At 34.0% G+C, this 11,374-nt stretch overlaps 3 protein-coding genes and 1 pseudogene across 4 annotated transcripts; all 4 read right to left on the bottom strand.

Moving 5' to 3' along the window:
- Window positions 1-550: 550 nt before the first annotated feature.
- On the bottom strand, window positions 551-2,383 carry fbxa-223 (annotated as a pseudogene). The gene is made up of 4 exons: window positions 2,178-2,383; window positions 1,674-1,876; window positions 1,541-1,627; window positions 551-1,191 (listed from the first exon to the last, which is right to left on the bottom strand). Coding segments are annotated over exons 1-4 (1,137 nt in total).
- Window positions 2,384-3,083: 700 nt separating this feature from the next.
- On the bottom strand, window positions 3,084-5,204 carry str-140 (Serpentine receptor class r-10; the record flags this gene model as incomplete). Its single annotated transcript, NM_072679.4, has 5 exons — window positions 3,084-3,288; window positions 3,337-3,514; window positions 3,562-3,967; window positions 4,245-4,408; window positions 5,019-5,204. 5 exons carry the CDS (start codon window positions 5,202-5,204, stop codon window positions 3,182-3,184), a joined length of 1,041 nt encoding a protein of 346 aa, NP_505080.1. The 3' UTR covers window positions 3,084-3,181.
- A 251-nt stretch (window positions 5,205-5,455) lies between these two features.
- str-143 (Serpentine receptor class r-10) lies at window positions 5,456-7,041 on the bottom strand. The gene is made up of 7 exons (NM_072680.4): window positions 6,839-7,041; window positions 6,438-6,601; window positions 6,249-6,383; window positions 6,070-6,205; window positions 5,892-6,020; window positions 5,666-5,843; window positions 5,456-5,619 (listed from the first exon to the last, which is right to left on the bottom strand). The coding sequence occupies exons 1-7, from the start codon at window positions 7,031-7,033 to the stop codon at window positions 5,552-5,554; spliced, it is 1,005 nt and encodes a 334-aa protein (NP_505081.2). The 5' UTR covers window positions 7,034-7,041; the 3' UTR covers window positions 5,456-5,551.
- A 905-nt stretch (window positions 7,042-7,946) lies between these two features.
- Window positions 7,947-9,451, bottom strand: str-144 (Serpentine receptor class r-10). The gene is made up of 7 exons (NM_072681.5): window positions 9,254-9,451; window positions 8,909-9,072; window positions 8,723-8,857; window positions 8,531-8,672; window positions 8,358-8,486; window positions 8,138-8,315; window positions 7,947-8,089 (listed from the first exon to the last, which is right to left on the bottom strand). Exons 1-7 carry the CDS (start codon window positions 9,446-9,448, stop codon window positions 8,022-8,024), a joined length of 1,011 nt encoding a protein of 336 aa, NP_505082.1. The 5' UTR covers window positions 9,449-9,451; the 3' UTR covers window positions 7,947-8,021.
- Between the last annotated feature and the right edge of the window lie 1,923 nt (window positions 9,452-11,374).

The raw sequence follows: 11,374 nt of genomic DNA on the forward strand, positions 1-11,374 counted from the left end.
GTACAAAAGTGAACTAAAATTGTCTACTAGAGTAGGCACGGAGGTAGGCAATCGGTTTCCCGTTACTTCCCCAATATTCGACTTCTACTCACAGTCTCCCCGAGCTCCGGAGTGGAAAAAAAGGACTGTTGACAGAACTGTTGGGGTTCACCAACTCCAGCAATGTCGATTGCAGTTTTTTCTCTGAATAAAAAATTCAGAGAGCCTGAAAGATGCTAACATATAATTGTGAATAAGAAGAAAACGACTATATTTCGCTCAAAAAAAAAATTTCTAGTAGAAACTTTATTAATCATAATGTTCACGAGTTCAATATTTTATACATTCAGCATTTTTCGATCCGGAAACCATTCTCCAGCCAGCGAATCAAGAATCTACCGTTGGGCGTTCGATAAATGAATGAATCAGATGAATTTCTTGAGGACGACCACCAATCGAACAGTCTCACAAACTTTCTCCCACAATAGTTAATGTTTTTAAATTCACAATATTGCAAATGAACCGATTTTATCAGAACTTCCTGAAAACGTATAAAGGTGTATTGGTAACTCTAAAGGAAACTTTCATCTCGAAATTTCGAAATATCTTTGTTCGATAAAGTTTCGCCCACACAGTCAACAATCAATGTATTTAGGTGTCTGAGATGCTTGATGAACCCATAGAAGTCAGAATACAAATAAAGAGTTTTCACGGCTTTCCATTGCTCAAGACCGACCAGATGTTCAACGGACTCTTCATAGGACCAATCAATACAAATGTTTAACTTCTTCAGAGCACCAGTTTCGAAGCGTTGTAGAAGTTTGGCGGTTTTGACGGGGGAAGCGCCTTTGATTGAAACCCATTTTGCCGACAAGCTTCCAATCTGATTAAGAACTGATTCAATGGTATCAACTGCTTTTTTCTGACAGTCCACGAATAAGACTTCAAATTCATTCAAGGTTAATCTTTGGTCATTCAAAAGCGCTGACAAATCATTCGTGACAACCTCCAATGGCATTTTGTTCTCAACAAAGAATTCCACGACATCCATCCATATGATATTCGTTGAGCCACTTCCGATATATCACCAAATCATCGTTTGTATACAAATGAATTATTTCGTTTCTAAATAACATATTAAATTCCGTTAGATTAGATCGTTGATTTTCAACTGTAGAATGAAATTGATGAGAGACTCCACATGCGGATAATCTGAAAGATATATGTGTTTACAGAAAAACTATCACAGGGTGGAAATGTGAATGGCTCAACAGTTTACTCCTGGAAGAAGACGTTCTAGGAATGGGACTTTTTGAAACAATTGATATTTTTTGTATTAATAAATTAGAATAGATTTTTCAGAAATTATTTCGAAAATTGGTGAGCAGTATCGGGCAGCATCCTATGTTCCCACCTGCCTATTCTCATCATTCCTACGTGCCTACCTAAGCATACTGGAGGACCAAGGGCATCCGAAACAATTTCTCGTTAACTTGGTAAATGTTGATAACTAAGACAACTGTAAACATGCTCGCCCCTTGAAAATTCAATCAAATCTCACCGATCAATCGGATCCGGTTTATCAAGAACCATTGTTTGGAGATCGTTGTCTAGATCAGTAAATTCCTTCGCTTTAGACGCATCAAATCTGTAAAAGTCACTCTGAAAATATGCTTTACGGAAAAACCACATACTTGTCCGCAGAATCCAAGTTGAGACTACCATTAGTTAATCCCCAATACCAGTAGTCAAAGCGGCGATACTCCATAAAGTTATCCCCAAATGATTTGCACAGTTCTTCGTATGCTTCAACGCATTTCCTCGCAAAATTTGGAAGAGTATGCATCCTCTCAAAACGCGTGGCTCCGTGAGAATAGTTTGAGCTTTTGGTGAGAATCTAAAATAAAAATTAGAATTACTACAGGAAAATAATAATCCGATACTCTGTACAGAAAAATGTTTAATGGAAAAGTTTCTCTACTTTTCATGTCTACCTACATGCCTACCTATGCTCCTAACTCATTACTATTTAGGTGCCTACACGCCATATCTGCCTAACAGGGTTGTAGATTTCTCTGTTTTTGGAAAAACATTCATTCTGCCCATTTTTCGAAAAAAAAGCGAGCAAAAAAGGCAATAGTTAGTTTTTTTTTCGCCAAAATTAGTAAAACCGTTCAGTAAAATAAAGAACAACTTACTTTTGCATGGAGACCGAACTATTTGAGCTTGAGCTGATTGTGCTTCTTGAACTTGAGCTGCCTGAGCTTTCATTGGATGACGAGGAGTTGCTTGTGCTTGAGCTGCTTCGGCAAGAGCTGCTTGAGCTTTCATTGAACGAGGTAGAGTTGCTGGAGTGCTCACTGCGAATCGCGTCGTCGCTTCTAATTGAATTGAGCATCTCCATGGTTAAATCGAATCGACTAGTTGGAATAATTGAAAAATGATGGAAATATGGCAACATCGTCAGCATAAGCGTTGCACATAGCGTGTAGCGTGTTTTTTTAAACTTTAGTCGTTTACGTAAAATTTTATTTTCTAAATTATTACGAACTTAAAATTAAAATTTTGATATTATTATTCCCACGTTTAAAATAAACAATAAAATGTCTCCTAAAATTTTGATATTTAGAGTGTTTTCAAGTGGGATTTCCATATTTCCCGGGTTGCGTCGCGTTAGTACAAAACTTATCACTTGAGTTTCATCGCTTGCGTTAAGTTTCAGAAAAACTCCGCTTGACCTATTTTTTGACTTCATTTAGTTTTGCTTGTTGTTTGTAGGACTTTGATCTGGTGATCTCGTAAAAGTTTAAATTAAGCTTTTTGACATTATCCCAAAAATGGCATCAACCCAAACAAAGCTTAAAGATTGGATTAAACGAGAAAACCCTGCATGCTCTGTTTCCTTCGAAATGTGCCTAGCCCTGGGAAATTTTATAATTTAATTTAATTTATTTATTTATTTACTATTTATTATTTTATATTTACTATTTTATAATAAGGCGAAAGCAATTGATTCTTGCTACCAACAAGAAAGGCTATAAGGGGCTTTATGGTATTTCAAGCAATTTTTAGCTAGCAATCGGATCATCTCAACTCAAATTTACTTTTGGTGGCGACGATTTATTCTTCGTGTTCGCTACGATTGTTGCTTAAAGTTGGAGCGTTGTTACCCATTACCACAAACAAATTGAAAAAAAAAGAATTAGAGATTCGACGAATTTTGCAAAGAAGCATGTGCCGTCATCAAAGAGTTGCGAGGGATAGGAGAGTGTTGCAACGGAATAACATTTGATACAAAATGTTTCTTACCTGAAAGCACTTAAAGTTAGTTCCCTGAAACCCTGAAACAAAACTTACATAACACACAATTTCTGAATTCTTTTACACATAAAATTGCAAAAATAGGTTCAATTGCAGGATAAATACTAGCAAACATTCCAGGAATATTTGCTAGCTTTCCCACTTCTATTTCAAATATTGGAACTGTTAGGATTGTTCCAACTGTGCTGTACATTGTGAAGAATGGAAAAATTGTCTGCAAATAATTTTTAGTAAACGTTTTAAAACTCGGAAAAATCTCACTTGGAACATCAAAGTCATCATTAACTGTCGATTTAGCTCTTTTGTTCTTACACTCATCGAATTTAAATCTTCTTTTAATTTAAAGTATATTTTCATGGCGCAAAATACAATAGTGAGAAAACAAGAGGCAATCATTAAAAGAAATCCCAAATAGCACACAAAATCAATCATTCGAAAATGTGATTTCCCATTGAGATCATCTTCCCAATACTGCAATGCAACGAATACAATTTGGAATGTATCTTCTTCGTAAATATCCAAAACAACGTTTCTCATATATTCAGCTTTTTCAAAAGTACTTCTCATTCCGAAAAAAACGTTGAAATACCATAAAAAGAATATAACCACTCCTGGTATGAAAATTAAACAAAGTTTGTAACCATTAATCATATAAAGGCATTGTGGTCTGAAAATGGGAAACTAATTTTGATAAGACTCTGTTTTTGTTGCTGTTTGAATTTTAATAAATTTTAAGTTTAATTCAATGATGTTTTGCTAATTGTAATTTTGATCTACCGATCAACCATGTAGATTCAATTTAAAAAAAAATAGCACTGGGTTTTCCGGATACGTATCTCTGGAATGTTTTAAAAAACTGTTTTGACAGTTATGTCCTATAGCAAGATCTCATTTTTGCAACTCATTCAAATTCATTGAGAACTTGTGAGACTAAACACGCTAACCTGCAAACTGCAATGAATCTATAGAAAAACTGTGTTGCCAATAGAGCAATCATCAAAGAATAAGCCGCACAAAACAGACAAACGATAAATGTCCCAGCCAACTCCTCATATCTCAGACTACTGCCCACCATTATGATAAACATAGATCTATGAGCATACATAAGCTACAATGTTCTTACAAGGAAAGCTTTGTAGTTTACCGTCAGACTTCGAAACGAGACATGTGTCATTCGAAAGTGTTCCATAAGGATATGTCACTGCAAAATTTGAAGCGGCAAAGCTCCACTCTGGACCCCTCTAGCCTCGATCTGAAACTGTTTCAGTGTATTTTTTCACTACTTTGGATGCCTGTAGAATTGCTCCAAAATTTTTAATCTGATCAGAACGCTTAAAAGTAGGAAAACAATCTAGGAGATTTTTGGAAAATTTTAATTTTTTTCAGATTAAAAAAAAAAAATTAAAATTTTCCAAAAATCTCCCAGATTGTTTTCCTATTTTTAAACGTTCTGAAAAACATTAAAAGTTTGCAAAAAAAAATTTTGGAGCAATTCTACAGGCAGCCAAAGTAGTGAAAAAATACACTGAAACAGTTTCAGATCGAGGCTAGAGGGGTTCAGAGTGGAGCTTTGCCGCTTCAAATTTTGCAGTGACATATCCTTATGGAACACTTTCGAATGACACATGTCTCGTTTCGAAGTCTGACGGTAAACTAAAAAGCTTTCCTTGTTAGAATTTATTATCATTTTACGATATGTATTATTTATTCAAACTTACTGGTGACACAGCAATTTCAATCCATGAATAGAAAAGAGAATAAATAACAAAAACTATCATGACGTAACGATATCCCCCTAATAACTTTTTTGCTTTATTGGCAATTATATATAAAAGAAGCAAATTCGTGAACTGTGCTAAAGAAAATCCGATATATTGAACAAGGTGAATAGCAAAGTTATTCATTTTTACCTCGGGAAGAATTGTTTAAATAAAGCGATATTAATGAAAGTTAATATGAAAGAAAAACAAGCAGTTACTTGTTAACGAAGCGATTCGAATAGCTCGTCTGAGATTATTTTAAAGTCTCAAGGGGACAGATTTCCAATTAAACACACACCCGTACGCTGCTATCAAATATTTTTGTTCTGATAGATTTTATGTATGCGCCTTAATTTATGAGTTGCTTTATGAGTCAGTTTTGTTTAAAATATGTATAAGGGTTCAAAATTTATTGCATTAAGAAACTAAACCTTTGAAAAAAAAGGCTAAATATACATAGTTCAAAAAGGTTAAATATACTTTTTTAAAAGTTATATGAAAGAAGTAGATGGGATTCCTGATCTGGATTTTACTTCAGTTCGAACTTTTTTCCGTTGACCTGAAAACAAAAACTGTCATTCGTATGAATTTTAAAGTATTCTTACATAGTACTTCTCTTCTGAAATCTTTGATACAGAAAATTGCAATAAGAGGTTCTAAAGCTGGGTAAATTCCGGCAGCTGCGCCAGTGTAATTACCAAATTTCCCAACTTCAATTTCAAGAAATGGAAAAGAAATCAAAGAACCAACAGGGCAATACATCATGAAAAATGGAAAAAGTGTCTGAATAAAAAAGTCAATGAAGATTCTAAATTGTAACTCTTTTGTTACCTGAAAAGTGAGAGTGATAAACAGCTGTCGGTTAAGTTCTCTCGTTTTAGTACTCATCAATGCTTGAGCACTTTTGAGTCTGATGTAGATTTTGAAAGCACAATACAGTATTGTGGAGAAGCATGCCACCTAAATTAATTGTATTGCATACCGCAGAAAAACAATGGTTCACCATTACTAATATACATCCAGAAGCCGCAATGGTATCCCGAAAGCGGAAAATTCGAGACCCATTTTTATCATATGACCAATAAAAAGCTGCGATAAATGATTCCCTGCCCAAATCAACATCATAGTTCTCAAACATCACGTCTCTGTAATTTTCATTTTGAATAGAACAATAATGTTTTGAAATACCTCATAAATTTTTGTTTTTCCACAGTATTGTGCATTCCAAAATAGACGCAAGTAACGCAACCAACAAAGCAAACAATACAAGGAATGAATAATAAGGTCAGATTCCATCCTTTTATTTTCTCAAGGGTTTCTGGTCTGAAAATATCTTGCATCACAAATTAATTTAGGCATTAAAGCTTAAAAACTCACTGGCAAAGAGCAATATATCGGTAATAAAACTGAGCAGCCAAAAGTGAAATGCAAAGAGCAAATGATGAGCAGTATAAACAAGTAATTTCATTCCCGGTCGAAACGTCAAATGTGAAAGGACTATCTAGCATTACAATGAACATTGATTGTTTTATGTGCATCACCTGGAACATGTGTTAAAAAAACAAACAAGGAAGAAGGCAAATATTTCGGTACCTACAGTATTTGCAATTGCATTTTGAAACTATTCATGTTATATTAAGTGACATGATCAATTTTATAATTGTTTTAACAACAAATTATTTAAATAAAAATGTTTTTAAATATATGTTAGCTATATTGGTATTTTGATCTTTACAAATTAGTATACAGCGATATCTTCACAGAAAACAAAAACTCACCGGCTGTGCTATAAACTCGATCCAAGTATAAACCAAAGAAAACAACGCAAAAACAGCCATCACATGTCGATAACTTCCAAATAATCTCTCAGCTCTAGTAAAAATAAGAAACAAAAGACACGAATTGGTAAGTTGCCCGACTATGAAACCTGCATATTGGGCTATATGAAGACACAATTTCAATGTTAGTTCCATGAAGTTATATCATAATGAATAAATTCCGATATTTTTAAAGAAAAGTGGCAAGGAGGAGTTAGTTTCGGAAGTTAGAGATAGAATGAATGAATAATATTGATAAGAAATTGTTCTAAAGAAATATTATGACGATGTTCAAAAGGTTTTAAGCATAATTGGAAACAAAAGTGACTCATATATTGCATATTTAATCCAATCAGACATGCGTTTGGAAACGGTATGCTATAATCTCTAGTTTAGCGACGTTATGGCATGGGTAAAAACATTTGTATTGATTTAAAACCATCACAGTAGATAATTCACCAATACACATGTACTACCGTATTTCCTCTATTAGTCTTGCTCCCCAACGGATCAATTTAAAATTAGTCTTGCATGCAAGACAACCAAAATAAGTTTTTTTTCTAGTCTAGTTAAGATCATTGAAGATTCCAAAAATTTTAATACACAGTTTAAAAAAAATTGAGACAGTGCGCACCCAAAATTGAGGGGCTGTGAAAATTGAGAACAATTCTTTTTTTTTTTCAGCGGCCTTAGTGCACGTTATGACCAATCTATATCACTGTAAAATTATACACGATAATCTATAACATCATTTACTTCATCGAGTTTCTAACTTTTTTCAAATATTCAAAAATATTTCATAAAGTTTTGATTTTTTAAATGTGGAAGACGAGTACATAGAATTCTGTGATTAATAATATTATTCAAACATTTGAGACAAAAGAAGTAAAATGAGGTAAAGTTATCGTAGAAAAATTTAAAAACATAAAATTTTGGTATTTTAAGTTTTAATTACACGATTTGATTTTAAATTGGAGGAATTTATCATTATAGTTATCAATATTCCAAAAATTTTCCAGAGTGTATGTATGAAAGATGCAAGTTCAAAAATTTTAAAACTAATTGGTTTGGCAAAGTTAAAAAATTTATGAAATACCGACTGTACATTTATGCATGAAAAGAATATTAATACATTTTATTATTATCAATGAAATGACGTAGTAGGGATTCCAGAGCTGGACTTAGCACCTGTTCGATTCTTTCTTCGCTGGCCTGAAAAACATGAATCCAATATCTGGATTTTGAGCTGATATTTCTTACAAAGCACAGTTTTCCTAAAATCCTTGATACAGAAAATTGCAATGACTGGTTCAATAGCCGGATATGTTCCAGCGGCTGCTCCAACATAGTTTCCAAGTTGACCAACTTCAATTTCAAAAAATGGTAGAGTAATAAATGTACCAACAGGGCAATACATCATGAAAAATGGGAGAAGTGTCTGAATTCAAAAAAATCAATACAGTTTTCAGGACTGTGCCACCTGAAAAGTGAGAGTGATAAACAGCTGCCGATTAAGTTCTCGTGTTTTAGCACTCATCAATGCTTGAGCACTTTTGAGTCTAAAGTAGATTTTGAAAGCGCAATACAGTATTGTGGAGAAGCATGTTACCTGAATTGGGTAAGTTAAAAACTTCCAAAACTGAGAGAATTCACCAATATGAATGTACATCCGGAAGATCCTATTATATCACGAAATCGTAGAACTCGCTCACCATCTTTGTTATAAGACCAGTATAACGGTGCGATAAAAGATTCCCGGCTTATATCAACTTCATAGTTTTCAAACATTACATCTCTAAAAATTAAATATGCTACAGTTGTAGATAAATTATAATCTTTTAATACCTCATAAATTGTTGTTTTTCTATCGTATTGTGCATTCCAAAATAGACGCAAGCAAACCAAAGAACAAAGCATACGATGCAAGGAATAAATATTAAGCCTAATTTCCATCCTCTTATTTTCTGAAGATCTTCTGATCTGAAAAATTATTGTGTCAGTAATAAGTTATTAAATGACATCGTGAATCACTTGCAAACTGCAATGTAACGGTAGTAAAACTGAGCGGCCAAAAGTGAAATACACAGAGCAAATGCTGAGCAGTAAAGACACGTGATTTCATTTCCGACAGCAATTTCAAAGGTGTAAGGACCATCTAGCATTACAATGAACATTGATTGTTTTATGTGCATTACCTGGGAATAATGTTTTCAGAGTGGTGATTTCATTTGTTTGCTAAATTTTACTTCGTGAAGTTCTACTTTCCACGTTGATTTTTTGTAGTTTTTTTTTTTGCGAAATTATAATACAAACTGTGTTTTTTCTCAATAATATATCTGCGCAAGCGAAAATACGGATTCTGTTTTGAAAACTCACGGGTTGTGCGATAAACTCAATCCACGTATAGACCAAAGAATAAAATGCAAAAACAGCCATCACATGTCGATAACTTCCAAATAATCTCTCAGCTCTAGTAAGAATGAGAAACAAAAGACACGAGTTGGTAAGTTGCCCAACTATGAAACCTGCATATTGGGCTATATGAAGACACAATTTAAGAGTCAGCCCCATTGGATTTAATTGCGACGAAAATACACAAACATCGATGCTTATATATAAATATGATAAGGAGGAGTTAATGCCAAAAACTGGGAAGTGAGCATACAAAATAATAACATGAATTGTTCTTAAGAAAACTCCCGATGACGCTTACTATTTTCTTATTTTTTTAGCAGTCGGAAATGACTAACATGTATGTAATATATTTTTAATCCTTGAAGAAATTGAAAACCGACAATCTATTCTTGGTCCTAATCTATGACGTTGAAGTAGCTCATAAATTACAAAAAGTACACATTCCACAATTTCATCGCACAAGTGTAGTACAGCACAATTAAAATTAATTATAAATACGAGAAGTTAAAAATACAGTGACTGTGACTAGTTAGGAATGAGACAGAAGGCAGCAGTTCACCATATGGACACTCAACACTCCGGTCAAGAAATTTGAGATCCAGAAAACCACTCGAGAAAACGTCAAATAGGCCACGACCAAAGAACTTCAGAAAGGTTCTTGGAAGGCCGTCCCGCCTATCTCCGCCGTCGAGAAGCTTCTCCCTAGAGTAACAAGAGTGGAGCTTACCAGACTAAATGCTTTAGAAGGATCCCAAATCAGTGGCAGAGGCCCTCGGTCTCCCTACGAAAGTCTTCAATCCAGGTTGATCACCATGATCCGGAGACTTCCATGGGATCCCATCCGTGATGATTTGCACCACTACTTATACTACTACTATTACTACTTCTAGTAGTAGTATTCACTAATGAGTGGTGAAAAATGAAATCAAACGTTTTGATATTTTACAAATGTGTCAAATGGTGCAGTTTCAGAAGATTCAGGATATGTATAATATTATTTGCAAACATCTCCAAATAGTACCAATTGAATATGTTCTTAATCCGAACCAACGACCGGTAATGGCTAGTGAGGCAACATCATATAGATTGGTTTTAGAAAAAAAAAACTGAAAATTCCGTCATGGTTTCGAAAAATTCAAGATTGGCAACGTAAAGATTAATAGTTAGTTACTCGTTTTTTTAGGTCGTTGAGTATACACTAGTTGAAATTTCTAATAACGACTGCAAAACGACAGACTGAGATCAAATTTGAGTATATTTGAACTTTGGGTTTTCCGACGCCTTCTGTTACTCTTATCAAAACATTGCAATGATATCATTTCATCTTGTTCCGTGATGACGTCGAAATCAATTCATTCACTGATAATGTTCTAATCTTCACACTCAAAGCGAAATGAAGACGATGGAAACCATTGACAAAGAGATAGAGAAGATTTAGAAGAAAAGGGAAAAGAAGAATGATTTCATTTACTAATAAATTGGTTTCCGTCTCCCGTCTTGTCTCAATCAGCTGTAAAACATTTTGGCACCTTGAATACTTTTGCAGAGACAAAATATTACAGGATTGAAAATCAAAACGAGATGCTTCAATTTCAAGCCATCTTTATCCATTCTGTGATGAGATAGAAAGTGACGTGATCTAAAACATCTCACAGTTTGAACTCTATGCTTTTGGGATCTCTTGAGTATTTTCATTTGGTCTAGTGACGTAGCAATAAGGAATCAAACAATGAATATTCGGATTGATGCAGAAATTGTTGAGTGTCTATCAGACTTTAGTTGTTTGGCATCGTAGTGAGTTGAACATTCAATGTCTTGTAGGTTTGAAGATTGATGGTTCACATTTCCGATTATATCTTTGAACTCTGCACTATAAATATTCAAACATGTGCTTATTTATGCCGTTTGAACAAATTCTCTGAAATTGTGATCTACGCTCTACACAAATGTGATGCTTTTTTTTAAATCAAAATTGCGAATTCAAAAAATGTAGTGAATGTAAAAAAATTTTATTTTTGTTTTTGAACATTTATAATATGCAGGTATTGAATGCTGAAGTTAAACAGTTTCAAAAACAAAGCT

The sequence above is a fragment of the Caenorhabditis elegans genome, chromosome V, assembly GCF_000002985.6.
Source record: "Caenorhabditis elegans chromosome V".
In the NCBI taxonomy this organism is placed as follows: domain Eukaryota; kingdom Metazoa; phylum Nematoda; class Chromadorea; order Rhabditida; family Rhabditidae; genus Caenorhabditis; species Caenorhabditis elegans.